Below are 26,778 nucleotides of genomic sequence, written 5' to 3'. Positions count from 1 at the left end.
TGTGTATGACGGAGTCTCTAAATCTGTACATGAAGTGCTACTGTATGTAGCAGCCGCAGCTTTTTTCCTATACAAGTTCTGTTCTGCTCCATATACAGACTCAGTCACTTGTGCGACCTAGCCGCATTGCGTTGCAAATAAAACGCATTTTAGCAGAGTTGCATGGAACCTTGCAGCTCACTCACGCCAAGCATCTCATGCTACATGGCATATTGAGGCTAGATGTATGGGGACAAATCTGTATATGCGAACAAAGATGCAAAATGGAGGAAAAAGCTGAAAATTTAGGAGAAGATGCACAGGCCAGAAATCATACCAAGCGTCTTGCACCATATGGGGCATAAACGATAGGGGTATGAGAATACATCTGTAGACTACAAATATTAAACATATTGTTCTACTGCAACCATTTAATTCTTAACTTACATACCTGGCTTACAAATATTAAATTCCAAAGCACCAGAAGAGTTTAGCAATTTTTGAATGACAGTTTTAGCCAGTATGCTAGGTGCAAAGAGAACGGGTTTCCTTTTCTCACTGTGGATGGGGTGTACCAAGCTGTATGGCACCAGGTTAAGTCTTTTTCTGATGTCATCATCAGAGTCCACATCTACAAGACACATAACAGATTCATTAGAAAATAGATCACAGAAATTAAATTGATGTGTTCATTTGTTTGCCCACTAATACACTGTATGTTACCAATGCAGCACAGTAGAGAAGAAGATAAAGGTGAACTCTGCCAATATTGGTAAACAAGTTACAATAATATACGATTCAATATAGTATTGATAAATGTAACCATATCCCTATTTTAGATAACTGGAATTCATTGCTTCTCTTTTCCAGGTCATTGTTTATTTTTTGTCTTAGTATGCAGATTTGTCATTAACAATTACATTATTTATATTAATATAAATAATGCTAACTCTTCCTACTCGATCCCTAACCCTAATCCCCCCATCCCCCCACACACACTCTAACACTACCGCTACAAGCCCTTTCCTGGTGTACGTCGCCCTTCTGAATGTGCAAGGACTGAGATGCCCCACTTTGAGTGTCTCAAAGACTGCTTGGTGAGAGTCATGATTTGGAGTCTTAGCAATACTTACCGAACTCGGTGCAGTCATATCAGCATGCTCTGCAGGTATCTAAGGCTGGCCCAACCCTCACTATACAGTAGTTTGACATGTTTGTAACAAACCATCTGGCATTATGGGCGTGGCCATCTTGGATTGCTTCATGTGGTTCTCTAAGTCAATTACAGTGCTGTAGCAGTCACCAATGAGCATTTACCACATCCTATTTAAACCTAGAACTCCCAGTAAACCATGTCAGAGCAATGCCTTCCCTCTGGGATAGCTTCTGACCACAGGTCCCTGTTACCTGAATGTTTCCTGTGTCATATTGCTGTACCTCTCCAGTGTCCACGTGTTCCTACTTCCAGCTCTCCATGTGTCCTGGTCTGCACCTTATCCTGGTGTACTGCTTAGCGATGCCTTCAGCTAATGATATTCTGCTCAGTGCTGGCTACAGCTACCTGGGTGTCCTGCATGTGCTGGTAACATCTTACCCTGGAATCCTGGCCAAGTACTGTCATCAGCCTATTCTGAAATTCAGTCAAGTGCAGTCATCACTATATCCTGGAATCCTGTCCAGCGCTACCAACAGTGTATCCTGGAATCCTACACAGTGCTATTCTCAGTACACACTGGGGTCCTGTCCAGTGCGATCATCTCTGTTTCTTGGTATTCTGTCCTGCACTGCATCCTCTGCATAACTGGGTGTATTGTTCAACACTGTTGTCAGTATAGCATATCCTGAATCTACTATTATCTACTGGATATTGCTTCCCTACTGAAAGTGTCCTCAGTTAATCTGGTTAATCTGTATATTCTGTAGCTTCTAACATCTTCAGTGATCCTTCATATCGTGCACTGTCAAGCATTCCTGTCATATCTGGATATCCTGCTATCTCCATGCTATGCCAGTGTCAGTCCTATACATCAGCCATCTGACATCAAAGCCAGCATTTGCCCTCTGTGATTGTTTAACCATTCATTTGCTTCTACATTGTTTGCCACTATTCTGCTGCCTCTGTATGTCATCTACATAGGATTGCTAATAGTGTGTCTTTTGTTATGGTTATAGTGTATGCTATGCTGACTTTGGTTTTTACCACAGGTTGGTGTCCAAGGTGAGTTTCCTTCTCTCAGAGCTGCCCAGCCTCTTCCTACAGTCTTACTACATTGAATAAGCCCAATCTCATTCGATCTTGGAAGCTATACAGTGTTGGGCTTGGTTAGTACTTGGATGGGAGACCACCTGGGAATACCAAATACTATAGGTATTGCTGTTGCCCTGAAAGTTGAGCCTTCTTACCTTGAGTATCTATCTCCTTTCCTTCGCTTACTGCTAGTGTGTTAGGGGAACAGGTACTGGGTCAGGTATCCTGGTGGGTATTTGGATTCTGAAGTTATCATCCTGCCCCATCCAGACAACCTCTAATCATCCTAGCCTTACACTAACACTCCAAGAGCATGTTTATACAACATCCTCCTCATATCAGGCCAGCAGAGTCCAAGGGTCCCGAAATGGATTACAGACTTTCTCATTCTGTGACAGTGAGTATTTAGATGCAACCATCGGTCTCATCACAGAATCTTGCACCAGCCCTCATGCTAGGTGCAGATTGTTTGTCAGAGTATGGACTCCAAAGTGAGCAATTATGCATCTGAGTTTGCAAAGATTTCAGTTACACACCTGTGACACTGCCATAACATGCCCATAAGACAGACCATTTATGTGCGTCCTCATAACTACCTTCTTGACACTGTCCAGAAATGCTCACAATTCAAAACATTTCTGAGACTGTGCATCTCATTTGCAACGGAACCAGGGAGAATCTGCGGGGGCAGCCCAGCATGGGATGGGCTTCACGTGAGGCCACTCCCCCATATTGACGTAAATATGACCTTCTTGCGGGGCCCACCTCTTCCCATTAGGCCACACCCTCTTTTCAGGCAGACCCATACTGGGTGTCACAACTGGCTCTGTGCACAGTACAACTTAACGTGTCTGTGCAATAGAAAACAAAATACTGAACTCTGAAATTGACCTTGCATCCGACTCAGAATTAGGCCATGTATTTCAATTAACAAATATTTGTATGAGATATGTTCTAACTTTCCAATGGAAAACTTCTATTAAAGCAACAATAATGTTAATAACAAACAATATAAAAAAAACTAAATCATACCATCTTGCTTCTCTAATAAATGTTTAATAGTCTCAATAGAAGGTGAGTTATAGGAGACCACACGCAGACGTTCATTGCTGTTCATTCTTTTGTATTTATTCTCAGACCGATTGACAAACTGCAAAGAAAAATTTATTTTTTAAATAACTGATACATTAGCCCAATAGCCAATCACCTTATCCTCCACACATTTCAATGTTTACATTTAGTAAGCTGCATACTTTGTCAAATATTCAGCTGTTTTAAAACAGTAAAAATGTGGATGCCCCATTATTAAATATTCAAGAGAACATACAAGACAATTGCAGAACAGAGCCAAATATATTAAGACAATGTAACACAGTACAAATGTACTGTGGAAATGGAAACATGCCATTTACTACCTCCTTATGCATTTGAGCCTTAGCCCTATTAGTTCCTATTGAGTTAGCGCATACCATTTACCCTAAGCTTAGTAATGCCTGCAGCCTGCGATGGCCATAGGGGCTCTCTGTCCATAGTTTCCCCAAGCTTTGTTCACTGCATTATTATTTTTTTAAACGGACAATGACTGTAACTCCTAAGCTACTGTCCATCTCTAGACGGTGATAGCAGATGTGATGAAGTAAAAAAACAACAAGTTTTTTTCTTGTTTAAAGAATGTAAAATAATTTTCCCCCATTTTTGTAACCATTTTATTTTTAATTGAGATTTTGTATTTTTTGTTTATTTTTTGTGTTTTTCTACTGAAGCTGTACCTGGAAACATGAGACTGGACACACGGAGGGTAATTCAGATGTGGTTGGAGTTGTTTTGTGTGCTGCAAAACGATAACTTTACTCATGTGCATGACCTGTTCTGTGCATGAGTGAATGGGTCCTGTAACGGGATCGGTATGAAATACCTCCAATCAAAATCCCGACGTTCAAAATCCCAACACCAATTGACCGATGGTCAAAATCCCGACAAGGTCAAAATCCCGACATGGACAAAATACCGACATTTAAAATACCGACAAGGTCAAAATACCGACATGTAAAATGCCGACAGGTCAAAATACCGACATGCAGTTTTTGTTGGTTTTTTTGTGTGTATGTCGACATAAGTCAACATGGACACCATATAAAGTGTACCGCGTCCCCTCGCATGGCTCGCTGCGCTCGGCACACTATTATATTCCCCCTCCAGGTCCACTGGGATGGTAAAGTATGAACAAGTCGGTTTCAATGAAAAAAATCATGAAAAACTCATGTCGGTATTTTGACCTGTTGGCATTTTACATGTCGGTATTTTGACCTTGTCGGTATTTTGTCCATGTCGGGATTTTGACCTTGTCGGGATTTTGACCATCGGTCAATTGGTGTCGGGATTTTGAACGTCGGGATTTTGATTGGAGGTAAACTGACTGCATCCCCCTGTAACATCAGAAGCAATCCGACATTAGTCTGTCAGTGATTGACCGTCTGAGGCCATTTGGGGGTGGTGATGTCCTCCATTTCTCCAAACAGAAGAGTGTCACTGCTGTTTAGGAGGAGGGAAGAGGCCAGGATCTCCATCACAGGACGGAGATTTCCTGGCCTCTTGGCCATGCAACTGACTCTATAGGTCATACAGCCAGTTGATGGCGCTGGGGAAGATCCGATACTGTGTGCTAGGGTGCAGTTCGGATTAGTAATGAAGCAGGAGGCATGTTGTCTTCTGGTGCATTACCATATTAGAGCTACTGTACTGCTGCTGCTTCTATGGAAGCAGCAGCAGCGATAACACCTCCAACCACATCTAAATTAGCCCCATGGTGCAGTGCGAATGTGTGACCTGGCAATGCCGGCTCATACATGTGCAGTGGGACATTAACCTGGTGGTGATGCTATCAGGAGCTGAGCATTGTTCATCTGTCCCCCGCTATTTACTTTTGATAAATAGCCCTTAAAAATATTTTCTTTCTATCACTGGTGACAGAAAATAGGTCTTTGTAGTTTTATTTAATAAAGAGTGACCCTCAGAGGTACCAACGAGGGTGTCCAGGTACGAAGGGACTGCTTCAGAGCTGTACACTAATGCAGCTAAATATTTGTATGCAGCTAATGTGCAAAATATGCTAATGCTGTAGCCTGGAAATGTATGGAGACACCCACCGGCAGCTTCACAGATCCGAGCAAGTGCATACAAATACGCAGCAGTGTAGTCAACTCCCTAAATTTCCCTATGATTACGCAGAATAACCACGGGCACTGAAACACTAGCGCCATATTTTCTGCATACAGGATCGCAGTTGCAGGCCAGGATTGCTGCCACTCCCTGTTACCTCCCACAAATGGTTCCTGACTGCTAATCGCTTTGCGGACAAATTTCACTGTGAGCGGCATCGCTAAGTTATCTTGGCATGTGCCCACACACGTGCAGTCCGCTGATGGTCACTCAGCTACGTAAATTTCAGCATTGTGTATAATTCTGAATCAGACCTAAACTACTTTGGAGTCCAGAGACTGTAAAAGAGGCATAACTATGCCATCAAGATGGTGTGGCAAAGCTACCCTCTATATGCACCACTACTTTGTGCAGCAGCATCTTCACAGAGCTCCTGACTGGACATAGCCCTCCACAAGTGGTCACTCTACCCAGTACCAGGATTTGCTGACACTCAGTGGTTCACAACTTGAGACTGTGGTGACCCATGATTACTGTCTTGTGCTTCATATACATCTTTTACATTAAGTTTATTGATTGTAAGTTTCTAACACAACATAATTATTCTTGATTTAAAAGTACATTGCAAAATTTTTGTATATAAAACCCTTTATATAACCTAAAAATAACATGTATAACCATGATAGTGCTAAAGTGCATAAAATGATATTACCTGAAAGATTTGTCCGAAAAGAAAGCTTGCTCTTGAAAGTCGAGGACTGGTCTTAGAATCAGCCTGTGTATAATCTTCTGGCTGTAGTACATTTTAAAATATATAAGTAACAACGCTCAATGTAGTACATAACTAATAAACATTCACTTATTTATAAGTAGAAATGTTCATCTAATTTCTACATGTAAATTCATGACCTCTATATTATATAATTATACAGGTATGCCTGTAAGTGAAAGTTTTGTATATTTTTATACAAAAATTATCAACTTAAAAATTAGCCTGCCCCCAGTAGTTATGCCCCAGGTCAGTAGTCATGCCCACCCCTCATGACGTCTCTCCCATAGTGCACAGCCACACACTGCCTTAGCCGGAAGCCGGAGCTCAGGAGTGAGCAACTGCCTCCGGCTGCTGCTGAGGGGAAGGAGCCGGGCACCCGCTTTTAACAAAATCTCAGCGGGAGCCCGGCATCTCCCTCGGTTAGGTGAGCCTGGCCAGATCAAGTGGCTTTGCGGGCCTTATACGGCCCGCGGGCCAGAGGCTCCCCACCCCTGATATAGAATGTATAAAGTAGTGCCATACACACATGTAACTTAGGTAATCACTAGAGTAGAGATAACCATTGTCCTTCGATGGTTAGCAACCCTCCGTGGACTGACACTAAAGGCAAATAGTTTTAACATTGATGTCTGTTCATCAATGATAAACATTAGCTCGCTGGCATCCGATGGTGACCACGATCTACACAAGCTCAGCCTACTGCTATCAATGCTTCAACCATGGTTTTCCCTGATGATCTAATATCACTGATAATTCTGCCATCAATAACTATCTTTACATTAGAAAAGGTAAACCAATATAAGTATCATCATAATCAGCTCTCAACTTCAACAAGGGTTTCAGTACCCACAAGTCATATCCTTACAAATAGGCACAATCAGGGTCGGACTGGCCCACAGGGGAACAGGGGAAACCACCAGTGGGCCCTACTGCCTGTGGGCCCTCCTCCTCCTCTAGGGTTCAAGTTCCAGACTATCCCGGTGCACTGGATTTATGCATTATACATATGTTACATTATACTAAACAATAATTTGGTTTATTATATATTTACCAAGGTGCACAGAACATGTAATGGTTAGTCAAACCTCTGTGGTTGCTGACCATGCCCCCACTGGAACCTGGCTACACCTTTAAGCATGGGCCCCTATAGCAGCATTCCCCCGGTGGGCCCTTCATGCCACAGTCCTACAATTGGCACAATTGCACTTTTTCACCAATTATTTTAGGCAAATTATATGTCTATACACCCCCCTCCAACCCCCTGTTCCAGTCCCCTTTTCGTAGCGGGCCATAAGGGCAACTCACCTGGAAAAAAGTTGTGAATTGTTAAAAGATGCACTAAAGAAGGATAAAGCTGAAAATGTGTTTTTGTACAACTCAGATGCAGTCCCGGTTATCCTGTTCTATCCTCTGTATCACCTTGTACAGATACACTTTTCACCTATACAAATAACTAGTGCTTGCAATTTAAATGATATATTTCCTGTTTATTTTCTTCTTGTTTGTTCATTTATTTTTCTCTAACGTCCTAGTGGATGCTGGGGACTCCGTAAGGACCATGGGGAATAGACGGGCTCCGCAGGAGACAGGTCACTTTAAGAAAGAATTTGGATTCTGGTGTGCTCTGGCTCCTCCCTCTATGTCCCTCCTCCAGACCTCAGTTTGAATCTGTGCCCGGACGAGCTGGGTGCTGCGTTCAGTGAGCTCTCCTGAGCTTGCTATAAGAAAGTATTTTGTTAGGTTTTTTTATTTTCAGGGAGATCTGCTGGCAACAGACTCCCTGCATCGTGGGACAGAGGGGAGAGAAGCAGCCCTACTCTCTGAAGAAAGGTCCTGCTTCTTAGGCTACTGGACACCATTAGCTTCAGAGGGATCGTACACAGGATCTCACCATTTGTCGTCCGATCCCGGAGCCGCGCCGCCGCCCCCCTCGAAGAGCCGGAAGACAAGCCGGGTGAAAGAAGCAAGAAGACTTCAAAATCGGCGGCAGAAGACTCCAGTCTTCAAACTGAGGTAGCGCACAGCACTGCAGCTGTGCGCCATTGCTCCCACACTACACCCACATACTCCGGTCACTGTAGGGTGCAGGGCGCAGGGGGGGGGGGGGGGGGGGGCGGCGCCCTGGGCAGCAATTAGGACCTCTTGGCAAAAGTTGGGCATGTATACAGTTGGGCACTGTATATATGCATGAGCCCCCGCCAATATATGCAATATATGGTACAGAAACGCGGGACAGAAGCCCGCCGCTGAGTGGGCGGGGCTTCTTCCTCAGCACTCACCAGCGCCATTTTTTCTTCACAGCTCCGCTGAGAGGAAGCTCCCCAGGCTCTCCTCTGCATATTCACGGTAGAAGAGGGTAAAAAGAGAGGGGGGGCACATAAATTAGGCGCAAAAACATAATATACAGCAGCTACTGGGTTAACACTAAGTTACTGTGTGATTCCTGGGACATATAGCGCTGGGGTGTGTGCTGGCATACTCTCTCTCTGTCTCTCCAAAGGGCCTTGTGGGGGAACTGTCTTCAAAAAGAGCATCCCCTGTGTGTGTGGTGTGTCGGTACGCTTGTGTCGACATGTTTGACGAGGAAGGCTATGTGGAAGCAGAGCGGGAGCAAATTAATGTGGTGTCTCCGCCGACGGCGACGACACCTGATTGGATGGATATGTGGAAGATTTTAAATGATAATGTTAATTCCTTGCATAAAAGGTTGGATAAAGCTGGAACCTTAGGACAGTCGGGGTCTCAGCCCATGCCTGATCCTATGTCGCAGAGGCCGTCAGGGTCTCAGAAGCGCCCACTATCCCAAATTGTTGACACAGATACCGACACGGATTCTGACTCCAGTGTCGATTACGATGATGCAAAGTTACAGCCTAAATTGGCTAAAGCCATCCGTTATATGATTATAGCAATGAAGGAGGTGTTGCACATCACAGAGGAAACCCCAGTCCCTGACAAGAGGGTTCATATGTATGGGGAAAAAAGGCAGGTGGTGACCTTTCCCCCTTCACATGAGCTAAATGAGTTATGGGAAAAGGCTTGGGAATCTCCAGATAAAAAACTGCAGATTTCCAAACGGATGCTTATGGCGTATCCTTTCCCGCCAACGGACAGGTTACGCTGGGAATCCTCCCCTAGGGTGGACAAAGCTCTAACACGCTTATCCAAGAGGGTAGCCCTGCCATCACAGGATACGGCCACCCTAAAAGATGCTGCGGATAGAAAGCAAGTCCATTTATACACATTCAGGTACCTTACTAAGGCCGGCAATTGCGTCGGCCTGGGTATGTAGTGCTGTAGCAGCATGGACGGATACCTTATCTGAGGAACTTGATACCTTGGACAAGGATACTATATTGATGACCCTGGGGCATATAAAAGACGCTGTACTATATATGAGAGATGCTCAAAGAGACATTAGCCTACTGGGCTCTAGAATAAATGCACTGTCGATTTCTGCCAGAAGGGTCTTGTGGACTCGGCAATGGACAGGCGATGTCGATTCAAAAAGGCACATGGAGGTTTTACCTTACAAGGGTGAGGAATTGTTTGGGGAGGGTCTCTCGGACCTGGTCTCCACAGCTACTGCTGGAAAGTCAAATTTTTTACCATATGTTCCCTCACAACCTAAGAAAGCACTGTATTACCAAATGCAGTCCTTTCGTTCACAAAAAGGCAAGAAAGTCCGAGGTGCATCCTTTCTTGCCAGAGGAAAGAAGCTGCACAACACAGCTAGTTCCCAGGAGCAGAAGTCCTCCCCGGCTTCCACTAAATCCACCGCATGACGCTGGGGCTCCACAGGCGGAGCTAGGCCCGGTGGGGGCGCGTCTCTGAAATTTCAGCCACAAGTGAGTTCACTCCCAGGTGGATCCCTGGGCAATAGAGATTGTGTCTCAGGGATACAAGCTGGAATTCGAGGAGATGCCCCCTCACCGATACCTCAAATCGGCCCTGCCAGCTTCCCCCTTAGAGAGGGAAATAGTGTTAGCTGCAATTCACAAATTGTATCTTCAGTAGGTGGTGGTCAAGGTTCCCTTCCTTCAACAAGGAAAGGGTTATTATTCGACCATGTTTGTGTTACCGAAACCGGACGGTTCGGTCAGACCCATATTGAATTTAAAATCCCTGAACATATACCTGAAAAGGTTCAAGTTCAAGATGGAATCGCTCAGAGCGGTCATCGCAAGCCTGGAAGGTGGGGATTTTTTGGTGTCTCTGGACATAAAGGATGCATACCTTCATGTCCCCATTTATCCACCTCATCAGGCGTACCTCAGATTTGTGGTACAGGATTGTCATTACCAATTCCAGACGTTGCCGTTTGGTCTCTCCACGGCACCGAGAATATTTACCAAGGTAATGGCGGAAATGATGGTGCTCCTGCGAAAGCAAGGGGTCACAATTATCCCCTACTTGGACGATCTCCTCATAAAGGCGAGGTCCAGAGAGCAGTTGCTGATCAGCGTAGCACGCTCTCGGGAAGTGTTACAACAGCACTGCTGGATTCTAAATATTCCAAAGTCGCAGTTGATTCCTACGACTCGTCTGCCCTTCCTGGGCATGATTCTGGACACAGACCAGAAGAGGGTTTATCTCCCGATGGAGAAGGCTCAGGACCTCATGACACTGGTCAGAGACCTATTAAAACCAAAACAGGTGTCGGTGCATCACTGCACGCGAGTCCTGGGAAAGATGGTGGCATCATACGAGGCCATTCCCTTCGGCAGGTTCCATGCGAGGACCTTTCAATGGGATCTGTTGGACAAGTGGTCCGGATCACATCTTCAGATGCATCGGCTGATCACCCTATCCCCCAGGGCCAGGGTGTCTCTCCTGTGGTGGCTGCAGAGTGCTCACCTTCTCAAGGGCCGCAGATTCAGCATTCAGGACTGGGTCCTGGTGACCACGGATTCAAGCCTCCGAGGGTGGGGGGCAGTCACACAGGGAAGAAATTTCCAAGGTCTGTGGTCAAGTCAGGAGACTTGCCTTCACATCAATATCCTGGAACTAAGGGCCATATACAACGCCCTACGTCAAGCGGAGACCCTGCTTCGCGACCAATCGGTTCTGATTCAGTCAGACAACATCACCGCAGTGGCTCATGTAAACTGCCAAGGCGGCACAAGGAGCAGGGTGGCGATGGCGGAAGCCACCAGAATTCTTCGCTGGGCGGAGAATCACGTAAGCGCACTGTCAGCAGTGTTCATTCCGGGAGTGGACAACTGGGAAGCAGACTTCCTCAGCAGGCACGACCTCCACCCGGGAGAGTGGGGACTTCATAAAGAAGTCTTCACGCAGATTGCAAGTCGGTGGGAACTGCCACAGGTAGACATGATGGCATTCCGCCTCAACAAAAAGCTACAGAGGTATTGCGCCAGGTCAAGAGACCCTCAGGCGATAGCTGTAGACGCACTAGTGACACCGTGGGTGTTCCAGTCGGTTTATGTATTTCCTCCTCTTCCTCTCATACCCAAGGTGCTGAGAATCATAAGAAAAAGAGGAGTGAGAACAATACTCATTGTTCCGGATTGGCCAAGAAGGACTTGGTATCCAGATCTGCAAGAAATGCTCACAGAGGACCCATGGCCTCTGCCTCTAAGACAGGACTTGTTGCAACAGGGGCCCTGTCTGTTCCAAGACTTACTGCGGCTGCGTTTGACGGCATGGCGGTTGAACGCCGGATCCTAGCAGAAAAAGGTATTCCGGATGAGGTTATTCCTACGCTGATAAAGGCTAGGAAGGACGTGACGGCTAAACATTATCACCGTATATGGCGAAAATATGTTGCTTGGTGTGAGGCCAGGAATGCCCCCACGGAGGAATTCCAGCTGGGCCGTTTCCTTCACTTCCTACAGGCGGGAGTGACTTTGGGCCTAAAATTGGGTTCCATTAAGGTCCAGATTTCGGCCCTGTCTATTTTCTTACAAAAAGAACTGGCTTCTCTGCCTGAAGTTCAGACGTTTGTAAAGGGAGTGCTGCATATTCAGCCCCCTTTTGTGCCTCCAGTGGCACCTTGGGATCTTAACGTGGTGTTGAGTTTCCTGAAGTCACACTGGTTTGAGCCACTTAAAACCGTGGAGTTAAAATTTCTCACGTGGAAGGTGGTCATGCTGTTAGCCTTGGCTTCAGCTAGGCGTGTGTCAGAATTAGCGGCTTTGTCACATAAAAGCCCCTATCTGGTTTTCCATATGGACAGGGCAGAATTGCGGACCCGACCACAATTTCTGCCAAAAGTGGTGTCATCTTTTCATATGAACCAACCTATTGTGGTGCCTGTGGCTACTCGTGACTTGGAGGATTCCGAGTTACTAGATGTGGTCAGGGCTTTGAAGGTTTATGTAGCCAGAACAGCTAGAGTCAGGGAAACTGAGTCGCTGTTTATCCTGTATGCATCCAACAAGCTGGGTGCTCCTGCTTCAAAGCAAACTATTGCTCACTGGATCTGTAACACGATTCAGCAGGCTCATTCTGCGGCTGGATTGCCGCTGCCAAAATCAGTAAAAGCCCACTCCACAAGGAAGGTGGGCTCTTCTTGGGCGGCTGCCCGAGGGGTCTCGGCATTACAGCTTTGCCGAGCAGCTACTTGGTCAGGTTCGAACACTTTTGCAAAGTTCTACAAGTTTGATACCCTGGCTGAGGAGGACCTTGTGTTTGCTCATTCGGTGCTGCAGAGTCATCCGCACTCTCCCGCCCGTTTGGGAGCTTTGGTATAATCCCCATGGTCCTTACGGAGTCCCCAGCATCCACTAGGACGTTAGAGAAAATAAGATTTTACTTACCGGTAAATCTATTTCTCGTAGTCCGTAGTGGATGCTGGGCGCCCGTCCCAAGTGCGGACTTCTTCTGCAATACTTGTATATAGTTTTTGCTTAAATAAGGGTTATGTTATGGTTGCATCAGGGTTGATCTGATGCTCCGTTGTTGTTCATACTGTTAACTGGGTAAGTTTATCACAAGTTATACGGTGTGATTGGTGTGACTGGTATGAGTCTTGCCTTGGATTCCAAAATCCTTTCCTTGTACTGTCAGCTCTTCCAGGCACAGTTTCTCGAACTGAGGTCTGGAGGAGGGACATAGAGGGAGGAGCCAGAGCACACCAGAATCCAAATTCTTTCTTAAAGTGCCCTGTCTCCTGCGGAGCCCGTCTATTCCCCATGGTCCTTACGGAGTCCCCAGCATCCACTACGGACTACGAGAAATAGATTTACCGGTAAGTAAAATCTTATTATTTACTTACTTCATAGGTTTCTTAATTAGTGAGTATTAAAGCTTAATTTCCCCTTCACTACTCTCTTCCTTTATTCTCATATATGCAAAGATCCATAATTTTCTGTAGGGCATTTTTTATGACAATTTTGACCCAAAAAGGAATCAAAATCAAGCAAGAACATAAAAAGCAGTTTGCCAGTAAGCAATCGTAGTTACAAACGATCATGAACCTAGACTAATGATGATGGCATAATTGCAGAGAAGAGATAGGAAGCGATAGATTACAGTTTAATAATGGCAGAAAAAGGTACATCAGAATATGTACAGTATTTACCCTCATAGCTCGTAATGTGTTACTGGAACTTTCAGTTTCATCCTTGCTTTTATGTATTAATCTCTGAAGCTTCACCAAAAATAATTGCTGGGCCCTAGTGAATGGAAGAAATAAGTTTATTCAAACAATATGACACAATCAGAGTCAGTTATGCATTAGGTACATTATAAAACTGAAAACAATTCTTAAAAGCCTATATTGAATACACTAGTATTGTGTTGAGTAGTTTGTATACTGTTACTTTTTGTACTCAATACAGTGTAGAGCTGTAACTAGACTTTTTGGTGCCCTGTGCCAAAGATCGAATTGGTAACCCCCCATATTTTTTTCAATGGTGACATAAGGCGCATGCCTTGTGGGGGAGGGGCATGACAAGATTGATCCCAGAGAAAGCCCATGCTATGATGTCCCTTCCCGCATTATATATATATATATATATATATATATATATATATATATATACAAAAAAAATGAATACACAAAAACAATACTCCCCTCCTGCGCTATTCTATTATAATATAAGGGATGTGAGAAACAGTATCCAAACGATACTAGTACAACTGGCTGCCTAATTCCACTAAGTTCCCTGTCAGGGGGAACTAAACATAGAAATGCAATCATTGCATGGAGGACTGGACATTCACTAACTTGCTGTTGGAAGGTTCTTTTTGGTTGGATTTAGCCGACTCCATTCACCTTCTGAACCTCCTTAATTGATGGTTAGAATTTGGGTAGTCGACTCTAGAGGTTAGAGTGATATTACCACAATGGTGGTTATCGATTTTTCCTTATGAATATCCTTGATTGATTGTCTGGGTTCATCAAAATAGTTCTCTTTTGTCATTATTTATCAAAGGTCAGAGACACACCCCTGATGAAGTCTTGATATTAGATGAAACGCGTTGGTCTATTACTTTGTTTTCTGATGTTATCTCCGAATACTCAATAAGGAAGATTAAGGACACAGGCAAAAGTTTATCTGCACCCTTCCACAAAACATAGGAGATTTGCATCTTGTTAACTATGTAATATGATGGACACCATGTATGCTTCTGTATTTTTTTAATAAATGATTAAATGAACAGTATATTTTTATATTTTAATGCCAGATCTAATCATACCGTGTAATTTTCTGAGGTTCTTTAAATTTTGGGGTTGACATAATCCTTGGGCGCCCTATTCCTCTATTTCCTACTCTCTCTCTCTCTCTCTCTCTCTCTCTCTCTCTCTATATATATATATATATATATATATATATATATCTATCTATCTATCCATGATTAAGGTGCATTGATAGCACCGAAACAGCTGTTGACCCAGACTGATTTAGCAGCGTGAGATGGGGCTGGTTCATCTTTTTCAACATGATGAGTATATGTCATTATATCAATTGCCTCATAGCTACTTATGCTGGTTTTTTGCACTTCATGGTCATAGAAAATCTTTATATATACTACACACACACATTTATAGACCACTGCAAGAGTATGGATTTGGACACACTTTAAGGCACTTTAAATACACTTTATTAAATAACACATTTCCATACACTGCCATACCCAGGATTCAAACATATAACCTGTCTAATTCTAATCAAACACCCTACTCATTGAGCTATTTGATCCTGCATAAAAACTATGAACCCTATATGAAGCTACAGGTACTTTTAAAAAAAATTAATCAGCATTGTAATTGAGCAGATCTATGTAGTGTGCAGCCACACATCTAATCTCTTGCAGCCACACACTACATAGATCTGCTCAGCCGCAATGCTGATCATTTTCTTCACAAAGTACAAGGTAAGCTTCATATAGAATTCTCTAGCTTAAAATTATCTACCTTTCTATGCAAGCGCAGATCGCTCAATGAATAGATTGTCTGACTGCAATGCCACAGACAATGGGTTTGAATCCCGGGTATGTCAGCATCTTGAACTGTAATAAAGGACATCGTGACTTAATAACGAAGAAACCTCAAGTTGAGTTCACGAATATTGTATAGGGATTATCGACAGAAGGGGTGGGGGTAGGAGACAGGGGTGGTCAGGAGATGCTGGGCTTCAAAAAGGGGGGAAGCTGCAAGTGAAGGTAATTAAAACAGATAATTGACAAGTGCCGCCAAAAGGGCCCCCTACTGTGCAGCCCTATGTGCGGTGCCCCCTTTGCACACACCTACTTACATCCCTGATACAGTGTCACCTGTTTATACTGCACTGTGCAGGACTGATGCCAATGTTAGCTGGGTGCAGAGGAGACAGACCCCCTATTCCCCTAAAACTCCTTACTCCATAGCAACTGGTTAGAGTGCTATTGTTCTGTGATTCAAAGTGTTAATCTTCTATTCTCTATCCCTAAGGTCAAAATGTTATTGCTCAGTAATCTCCAGTGTCAATGTGCTAATGTTCTGGTATCCTTAGGGTTAAAATGTTATTGCTGTGCTATCCATAGGGTAAAAGTGCTATACCAAATGTTAGTGTGCTATTGGGCTTGATTTAGAGATGGACACAGTGAGCATCGCTGTTGCATCTTTGGATGCAGCAGCAATGCTCAAATATTGCAGTACAGCAAGAGGCGTCTATAGGAAAAAGACCCCACCCGCATGCAGCGCTGATCCAAGTACTGTGATCAAAGACGCAGTATCAGATCACCATTACAACCATCAGTCACAATAGTTGCAGCACTGAGACTAGTCACCAGAGTCCTCTGCTGGGGCCTGGAAATCTGCATTCAAACACACAGAGTCTGGCCTCGGCACTCCTACCAAAATGGGGCGACACACCCGTTTTGTAGAATGATCACCAGCTCCACCCTTCAAATGCGCTGCTTTTAAGGGGGAAATGAGAGCGATTATGTAGGACTCGTTTTGCACTTGCAACTGTATGGGTCCTGCACATACGCAGACCCACAAACATTGGAGTTATACAATAACATCAGGTTTATGTACATCTCTGAATCAGGACCATTGTTCACTGATTTCTAGTGTGAGTGTACTAGTGTTATACTATCCCTAGCAGTGACGTGTGGTGAGGTCAGTGGCTGGGGTGGCTGGTCAGTGGCTGGGGGGAATAAAAAAATAAAAAATTGAGTTCCCCATACTTAACCAAAACCAGCACTAGGCTGAACCAGCCAGGAGAGTCCTCCTGCCATCACATTAAGTCCCCCCCTAACCAGTCAGCCCAGGGCTGGAATTCCTCGGAAAGTGGGGACCCCAGAAAAAATAAATGGAGTCCCTCCACCCGAGCAACAACCAGCACAGTGTTATGCCCCACACCCCTAGTGGCGGTGGGTGTGCGGTTCATGACATACTAATATTGTTCTTTACAGGCAGCCTACAGGTTCCAGAAAGCCTGCCCCAGCATGCCGGCACTTGGAGAACCACAAGTGCCTGCATGCCCGGACATTCAGGGCCCGCTGGCCCCTTTAGTCCTCCTTCGAATAAAGTATTAAAATAATTACAGGACACATTTAAAAAAAAAAAAGTTTATTATACAGGGTCTTCACCTGGGGGAACTGCGGCCTTTGGGCAGCTCTTTTCCATAGCTGCAACATCCCCAGGACTTCTGGATTCTCCTGTCTTCACCTGGGAGACTGCCGCTTCTCCATGGCTTCCGCGTCTTTCCCTGGGGGGGCGGTGGCCTTTGGGCAGCTCTTTTCCATGGCCGCCGCCTCCCCTGGGCTGCCCGGCGTCTTCTGTCTTCGGGAGCTCTTGCACGCTCCCTCCCGCCGTGGACTGACAGCCGCTGCCTCACACTGGCTTCTATAAGCTAGCCCCATGGGGCGGGGAGATGACGCGGCGAGCCATGATTGGCTCACGGCGGCAATCTACGATTAAAAAAATTACGCTATCATTTTCTAAATTGGAACCGCTCTGCTCCACTATCAAACTCTGCAAAATGACAGGATCCTCTTGGATACAGGCCTGCCATCATGCCAGCTATCCCCGCCAGGTACCACCGCCGCTAACGGCCGCTCATCCCGCTGCCCGACCAGTGATGACAGTGGATCCATTACTAGACAGCTGGATCCAGTGACAGATCTGCTGTCCAATCACATTTGCCTGACTGACAGGGGCGTGCAGTGAAAGCACGTTCCTGTCACCGAGGCACATACTACTGCCGCTTTTAATGTTATTTTCAATGGGCTTTTAATGTCCCACCCCCACCCGTCCCCCGCTCCTGCACCTTTCCTATTGTCAACAGGAGGCACAGCTATTGGTGTCTCCCAAACCTAATTTTAATGTATATATGGTTAGTATAGTACAAAGCAGATACTTATGACACAGAATATATGTCATAATAAGTATCTTCTGTGGACACCATTTATGTAGCCATAAAACAATAAACCACTTTGTACACTTCATTCTATATCCAATGCAATGGTGATAGTGTGAATGATGAACATTGTGGGGAAACCGGTTTCCCCTATATTAAAGGGGCTCACACCTGAGTCATATAGGAGAACTTCACAGATGTAACAGTAATTCTACACACCTGCTGTAGCTGGGTATGGTTCCAATTTCCATGTTTCTGTCAGTAAAAGGGTCAACTCTGGCACACAGCCACTCATACCTTCCCTGATGCATGGTATCAAGAACATGTACAATTTCGTCACACTGTACAGACAGTGTGCAGCTGTCCACCTGGTTTGAAATGTTCAGGTTCAAGCGGATAAAAAAAGAATCTCCTGACCGAATTTTTCCTTCTTCAAGATCTTTCTTTAGTTTAGTGTAAGCTGCAACACATAGTGTAAAAGACTCATGAAGCAGGAATATGGTACACAGTACATAACTGAGTGAGAATAAAATATTGAAGGCAAATGACAGAAAAGAATTTACACAATTTTAGTTTTCATAACAGCATTTATATTTTCATCTTTAAAACAGGCTACTACTTCTATATCAGTAGTGCAGTTATATGTAAAAGATTTCTACATAAAAATGAACTATGCACTTTACATTGATAGATAACAAAATTATAGTATTCAACTTGGTTACCCTTGCCGTAGATTCAAGTAATACTGGGCCTAATTCAGACCTGATCGCTCCTCTGTGAATTTGCGGAGGTTTGCAATCAGATAGTCGCCACCCAGACAGAGTGAATACCCGCCCCGTGCAAGTCTGCTTATGCTATGCAAAAAACTTTCTGAATGCCAGTCAGCTGCAAATCTGTTCGCAACTCATTCACCATCGAATGTTTTTTCCAGTCTGTACAGTCTGTACAGTCTGTACGTAGCCCAGGACCTACTTCTAAAGTGCGATAGAAACAGGTTGATCAGGGCCGGAGCGGACGTCACACACCCTCCCTGAAAACACTTGGGAACGCCTCCGTTTTTACTGACACTCCCAGAAAATAGCAAGTTACCACCCCCCCTATACCCGCTTCCTGTCAATCAACTTGCGCATGCCTAGCGATCAAAAAAGACGCAGGATTTTTTCTCAGTTTGGCCTTGCGCATGCGCACTATGATCCATAACGCATGCACAGTCAGAGGCAGAACTCTGGGAGGCAACGGAGTCACCTGCCGCTGGGCTCCTGCTTTGAAAGGGGGCACCTCTCCTCCTGTTCCGTGTGTTCAGCAACATTAATCAATTAAGTTAATTGACAGCAGCCGGTATCTCTTCCGTAGCCGACGTCCCCACTAGTCACTACACCTTACAAATCACACCCTCTTTATTATAGACACACTGGAAGCAGACACCTTACTGCTGAAGCTGTTTGCTCCTATAAAGGAAACATGAGAATTCTAACTATATGAAGTTATTTCTCTGACAATTACAAGTAACTTCATATAGTTAAAATTCTCATACTTCCTGTACAGGAGCAAATATCTCCATCAGTAAGGTGCATGCTTCCAGTGTAATAGGTTGTGGGTTCTAATCCTGGATATGACACTTGCAAATTAATTGTCAGAGAAATAATCAGCATTGTGAGGGACTGAGCAGATCTATGTAGTGTGTGGTTGGACCCCTGCATAGATCTGCCTAGTTGCAAAGGTTTTGTAGTAGCTTCATATAGTTAGAATTAGAGATGAGCGGGTTCGGTTTTACTTGGATCTCAAAACGGCATCTTATTGGCTTACGGAAGATATATAGGGGGGGGGCACCAATATTTTTCTTGCCTCCGGGCAACTGGGACAAACTTACGCCACTGTGCACAGTCGATCGTCCGCCTTGCAAATTTGCACAACAGTGATCAGGTCTGAATTACCCCCAGCCCCTTTGTTACAGGACTTCAACCAAACTGCAATCATCTGCGCACAAGCAATTGTAGTTCAGACTGCACTAAGCTTCCACAATGAGGCCCAAGGAGGACACAGGCAGTGAGAGTGCTGATAGGTACTACCATTTAAATACATACAAAATATACATTTTTCTGTGAAGCAAATATTGTGAAATCTACTACTAACTAATTAGTTGCTATGGATTCCTGATTCTACATAACAGAACATCCAGCAGCGTTTCTAGAGAGGAGGGGACCCATGTGCAGACTCTGTGTGTGGACCCCTCCTCTCCTGTAGCCATCACCGCCGCTGTTAGCGCTCTGGCACAGTGCCACGCCATTTTTTCGGAGTCCTGTGCATGTGCTGTAGATTCTGGCACTGTACCAGAGTCTCTAGCGCTCAGTGCACTAGCAGCGGCGGTGACGGCTACGGGAGAGGAGGGGGCCCACACACAGTCACCGATGGATGCCGGAAAGGTAAGTATAGAAGAAATGGGTGCAGTGTGTGTGGTGTGGCCCCCCTCTGGACCCAAGGCCCCGTGTGCACCGCACACACTGCACCCATTATAGATACGCCAGTAAGAACATCCGCAAATGCTTTTAAAATGTGATTTGCACTTAGCATTAACTCTATTCTTCATTTAGTACAGGTGTTGCACAGGGTCCATGAGGTATAGTGTGTCTAATTAGAAGTTAGACACTAGATAAATACATATGTATTGTCAACTGACTCAACTTGTACAAGCAGATACTGTGTCCAGGAAGGCATAGAAGTGCTATAAAGACTATGGAGCATAGTCAGTTTGGGGCGAAATATAGTAAAACCCTGCAGTGCAGGGTTTTCCTATTCAATTGAAGAAGAAAAAATTAACCGCTGTGATTTCTATAGAAATCACTACTTTTTTTCTTCCAGCCCCACAGCAAGTCAAATTTTTCCTTAAATTGTTATTTTATGGAAAAATTGTAGGGACTTGCTCTACAACCCCTTTGACAGCCCCCGAATGACTAATTAAGCAATTGGAAGTTTCCAATTAGCTTAATTAGTCCATAATGAATGACCTTCTGCAGTACTGTTCTCTTCTTCTGCTCAGTGGTGCAAGTATAAAAAAAATCTTAGTGGTACTGCACCCCAAAAAATGGGTGTGGCCACATGGGGCATGGTCAATTAAAATGGGGGCATGATACACATATGCCCCCATTAGTGCAGGATACACATATGCCCCCAAATAGTGCCAGATACACATATGCCCCCTATAGTGCCAGATACACATATGCCCCCAATAGTACCAGATACACATATGCCCTCACAGTGCCAGATACACATATGCCAGATATGCCCCCACAATGCAAGATATGCCCCCACGTGTAGAGTGACCATATTATCCCTTTTACCTGGGACGCTCATGGATTACACAGGTTCTGTGGCTGATTAAAACCAGCTGAAATGTAGGCTTGAAGTCAGCCAGCCAGCCACAGAACCTATGTAATCCATGATCGTCCCAGGTAAAAGGGATAATATGGTAATTCTACCCAAGTGCCAGATACACGTGCCCCCAGAGTGCCAGATACACATATTCCCCCACGTTGCCAGATACACATGCCCCCACAGTGCCAGATATGCCTCCACTTTGCCAGATATGCCTCCACTTTGTCAGATACACATGCCCCCACAGTGCTAGATATGCCCCCACAGTGCCAGATACACATATGCTCCCACAGTGCCAGATATGCCCCCACAGTGCCAGATAACATATGCTCCCATAGTGCCAGATTTGCCCCATGGTGCTAGATATGCCCCCACGATGCCAGAATCACATGCCCCCAGAGTGCAAGATATGCCCCCACAGTGCCAGATACACATTTATTTATTATTATTATTATTATTTATTACCAGTTATTTATATAGTGCATACATATTCCACAGCGCTTTTACAGAGAATATTTGCCCATTCACATCAGTCCCTGCCCCAGTGGAGCTTACAATCTATATTCCCTATCACAAGTACACACAGACACATTCATGCTAGGGTTACTTTTGTTGGGAGCCAATTAACCTACTAGTATATTTTTGGATTGTGGGAGGAAACCGGAGTGCCCGGAGGAAACCCACGCAAGTACGGGGAGACTATACAAACTCCGCACAGTTAAGGCCAAGGTGGAAATCGAACCCTTGACCTCAGTGCTGTGAGGCAGTAATGCTAACCATTGCACCATCCGTACTGCCCCCACAGTGCTAGATATGCCCCCACAGTGCCAAATACACTTTTTCCTTACAGTGCCAGATACACATATACCCCCAGAGTGCCAGATATGCCCAAACAGTGCCAGATATACCCAAATAGTGCCAGATATGCCTCCACTTTTCCAGATACACATGCCCCAGAGTGCCAGATATGCCCCCAGAGTGCCAGATACACATGTCCCCACAGTGCTAGATATGCCCCCACAATGCCAGATACACATAAGCCCTCAGAGTGCCAGATATGCCCCCACAGTGTCAGATATGCCCCCACAGTGCCAGATATGCACAAACAGTGCCAGATACACATGCCCCAGAGTGTCATATATGCCCAAACAGTGCCAGATATGCCCCCATGTTGCCAGATACACATGCCCTCAGTTTGCCAGATACAAATGCCCCTACAGTGCCAGATATGCCCTCACAGTGCCAGATACACATGCCCCACAGTGCTAGATATGCCCCCACAGTGCCAGATACACATATGCCCCCACAGTGCCAGATATACCACCACAGTGCCTGATATGCCACCACAGTGCCAGATATGCTCCCAGAGTGCCAGATATGCCCCCAGAGTGCCAGATATGACCCCACTTTGCCAGATACACATGCCCCCACAGTGCCAGATATGCTCAGCTGTGCAACTCACCATTGCTGCTGAATGGGGCCGGCACTGTATGCTGCTGCTGCTGAAGGAGAGCGCAGCACACGCATCTCCTGCCCTCAGTCCGGTCTCCAAGTCCTCCTGCGGTGGCCTGTATATCAGATCTGGCGCAGGTCCGCGAGCCAAGGGTGATTATGCTGTGAAATCCCAGACCATGGGCATAATTCAGACCTGATCGCAGCAGCAAATTTGTTAGCTAATGGGCAAAACCATGTGCATTGCAGGGGAAGCAGATATAACATGTGCAGAGAGAGTTCGATTTGGGTGGGTTATATTGTTTCTGTGCAGAGTAAATACTGGCTGCTTTATTTTTACACTGCAATTTAGATTAAAGTTTGAACACACCCCATCCAAATCTAACTCTCTCTGCACATGTTATATCTGCCCCCCCCCCCCCCTGCAGTGCACATGGTTTTGCTCAACCGCTAACAAATTTGCTGCTGCGATTAACTCTGAATTAGGCCCCTTGTGTCTGAGGGGTAAAGCAGTTCTGCCTCTTTGATCTTAACAAGACACCTGCCTGTCCGCGCCGCAATGTGGGGTCTGCCACTGTCACTGCCCAGCGCACTGCCCAGCTACCTCTTCTCACATAGGTACCCGGGCAGTGCTGCAGCTCATTCGCCTTGCCTCCCGGCTCCCCCTCCTCTCCACCCCGTGTTCTGGGACAGATGACGACTCTCCCAGTCCGCCCCCAGCCCACCCACAGTGCCCTGCACTGTGAAGAGCCGCAACGTAGGGCGGGAATGACAAGAGGACTGCTGGCTGGTCAAAGGTAAGTATAACACACACACTTCCATACACTCACACTCTCTCTCTCTCTCTCTCTCTCTCTCTCTCTCTCTCTCATGTGGACTCTGCTGCCGTAATATGTAAAAATGGGGACTCTGCTGCCGTAATGTGTAAAAAGGGGGACTCTGCTGCCGTAATGTGTAAAAGGGGGCTCTGCCTGGTGTAATGTGTAAAAAGGGGGCTCTGTCTGGCGTAATGTGTAAAAAGGTGGCTCTGTCTGGAGTATTGTGTATATGGAGCTCTGTCTGGAGTAATGTGTATAAGTGGCACTACTGTGTGGAGTAATTTGAATAATGGAGACTACTGTGCGATGTAATATGAATTGGTAGTATTTTATGACCTTGCCCCTCCCTCATTAAGCCGTGCCCCTATATTTTTTGTGCGCACCTTTGGCATGCACTGACCTGATTTTAAATATGATATGGGGAAGGGGCACCAATTCTCTGTCTGGCACAGTGCACCAAAATGTCTAGTTATGGCTCTGACTGAACCTGTGTGTTTTTGGGAGAGAATGTATTTTTTTTTTTTTACAGGTGACCAAATTGAATAGCCTGTAAAAAAAATACAAGTAAAACATTGGGAAAAACACACTTTTCACACCTGATGCTTCTTCTCTGCTAATTGGAGACCCCCTTATTTCCCTTTCAGACATACTCTAAAATCCTGGGGTTTTGCGCGTGAACGCGCATCAACCCGGGATTTTGTATGCCTGAAAGGAACCAACCCGGGTCAACACCCTTGCTATTAAATACACAAATAGCAGCGCTTATTAAAAAGATATGTACCTTTATTAATACAATTTAGAGAATTCAATAATTGTTAATAACAAATCTCATCATACGTGCCGGTCAGTCCTGCGAAGCATTAAACGAAGTGCAATTTAGTTCCAAGCCTTATTGGTAATAGTTAGTACGCAAGCTTTTCAAGTTCATCTGATTATTTAGTCTCTTGACTCTTTATAGTTAGAGATAATCTGCAGAGCAATAATTAGTGCCACTGATAGTGGCTGATTAGTTGCAACAGCCGTCAGAGATAATGTTAGTGGTTAGTACAGCATGCTGTTTCTTATATTATTTTAGCTTTAAGACAATGACAGTGGTCCTCACTGATAGGTGAGTGAAAAATCTGCTTAATCCTTTGGTCCCATGTAATGGTGTCTCCCGGCTCCTGGTGCTTTGATTATCCCATTGTAGGTGAAATATCTGGAGTATCCAAACAGTGGTAAAGGTGCCTGAAGGTAGATGGAGAGTCGGACCAGTACCGGACAAGTAATGAAGACCTCTTACGCGTTTCTCCGCCTTTAATGAATTCAGCGGCTTCCTCAGAGAAGTCATATACTTCTCTGAGGAAGCCGCTGAATTCATGAAAGGCGGAGAAACGCGTAAGAGGTCTTCATTACTTGTCCGGTACCGGTCCGACTCTCCATCTACCTGCAGGCACCTTTACCACTGTTTGGATACTCCAGATATGGCACCTACAATGGGATAATCAAAGCACCAGGAGCCGGGAGACACCATTACATGGGACCAAAGGATTAAGCAGATTTTTCACTCACCTATCAGTGAGGACCACTGTCATTGTCTTAAAGCTAAAATAATATAAGAAACAGCATGCTGTACTAACCACTAACATTATCTCTGACGGCTGTTGCAACTAATCAGCCACTATCAGTGGCACTAATTATTGCTCTGTAAATTATCTCTAACTATAAAGAGTCAAGAGACTAAATAATCAGCTGAACTTGAAAAGCTTGCGTACTAACTATTACCAATAAGGCTTGGAACTAAATTGCACTTCGTTTAATGCTTTGCAGGACTGACCGGCACGTATGATGAGATTTGTTATTAACAATTATTGAATTCTCTAAATTGTATTAATAAAGGTACATATCTTTTTAATAAGCGTTGCTATTTGTGTATTTAGTTTGTGTTTTCTAAGGGTAGAGTACTCTCCCTTTTTAACAGCTGCTATTGATTAGTATGTTCTTTTATGGTGATTTTAATTTATGTGCACCCATTCTACCTAGCAACTAGCGCCGAGACATTTTTTGTTTAACCCCTGCTATTAACCCGGGTTTTTTTAGGACTTTTGCCAAGGGTAGAAAACCCAGGTTAAGTGTGAATGGTGCGACCCGGGGTTTTACTTCCAGTTCACACTTAGAAGCCTCTGATAGGCTGTGCAGGCTGCCTGGAAGAGGCAGGGTCCATGATGCCTGGAGGGGTAAGGGTCCGTGATGCAATGAAGTGGCAGGGTCCATGATGCAGGGATGGGGCAGGGTCCATGATACAGGGAGGGGGCAGGGTCCGTGATGCAGGGCGGGGGCTGTGGTCCATGTGTGTGTGATTGCTTTAGTGTGTATGAGTGTGATGTGTATGTATAAGTGTGAAGTGTGTGTATATGACATGTATGTGTATGTATGATTGTGACGTGTGTGTATGACATGTATGCAGCCTGGCAGCCCTGACTTGTAGACTACCAGGGCAGACCCGGCTTATTTCTAAAAGGGTACGAACTGGGAATTTCCTTGGTCTCAGGTGTAGTGTGAAAGGAGGTCAACAGCGAAAAACCTGGGATTTTGCTGAAGTGAAAAACCCGGATCTGAGCAGGGAAATTTCTGGGTCGTATGTCTGAAAGTGGTATTAGTATACATAATTGTCAGTATTTACACATTTTATTTAAACAAACTAGCTAAAGAAAAAAGGAGATAGACTGCGTGACTGATCCTCTAAGACATCTACAGTAGAAAAAATAAAATGGAGCATACTGTACCTTCTTTTCCTTAACAATATTACCTAAAATGTTTCCTTTTGCGACAACATAGGGATATTTTCATTAACCTGTAAACTATTTTTTAACTATATAATAATTTTAATATAACAATTGTTATATAATTTTAAATACCTTCTTCATTTGATTTATAATGCACAGTAACTTGTCCTTTACATCTTTGTATTGTCCAGTGAGCCTCCTCCTTAGTACATGTGTCCAAGGGAATGCATTGTTTTTTTCCTTTGATACAGCCATCTAACTGCAAGAATAAGGATATGAAATTACACACATATATATATATATATATATATATATATACTATATATATACATATATATATCTTATATATAAAATTCATTGGTTTGTTTGTTTGTTTGCCTGCCTGGTTACGGATGAGGGC

General features: G+C 44.7%; 1 protein-coding gene and 1 pseudogene across 8 annotated transcripts in view; one reads left to right on the top strand and one right to left on the bottom strand.

The window, feature by feature from the left end:
• CARD11 (caspase recruitment domain family member 11) overlaps positions 1-26,778 on the bottom strand; it is a 220,382-nt gene that overhangs the window by 24,023 nt on the left and 169,581 nt on the right. For all 8 annotated transcript variants that reach the window (XM_063934192.1, XM_063934193.1, XM_063934190.1 and 5 more), the window contains 6 exons: positions 26,511-26,637; positions 18,191-18,431; positions 13,702-13,795; positions 6,099-6,179; positions 3,260-3,377; positions 431-610 (listed from right to left, as the gene is read on the bottom strand). In XM_063934192.1, coding sequence (XP_063790262.1) covers positions 431-610; positions 3,260-3,377; positions 6,099-6,179; positions 13,702-13,795; positions 18,191-18,431; positions 26,511-26,637 — 841 coding nt within the window. The remainder of the gene's footprint in view (positions 1-430; positions 611-3,259; positions 3,378-6,098; positions 6,180-13,701; positions 13,796-18,190; positions 18,432-26,510; positions 26,638-26,778) is intronic.
• On the top strand, positions 2,232-2,350 carry LOC134947222 (5S ribosomal RNA; annotated as a pseudogene).

Source organism: Pseudophryne corroboree, chromosome 7, assembly GCF_028390025.1.
Source record: "Pseudophryne corroboree isolate aPseCor3 chromosome 7, aPseCor3.hap2, whole genome shotgun sequence".
NCBI classification, from domain to species: Eukaryota; Metazoa; Chordata; class Amphibia; order Anura; family Myobatrachidae; genus Pseudophryne; species Pseudophryne corroboree.
Note: the sequence above shows the minus strand (reverse complement) of the source record. Positions and strands in the feature narration are given on the sequence as shown.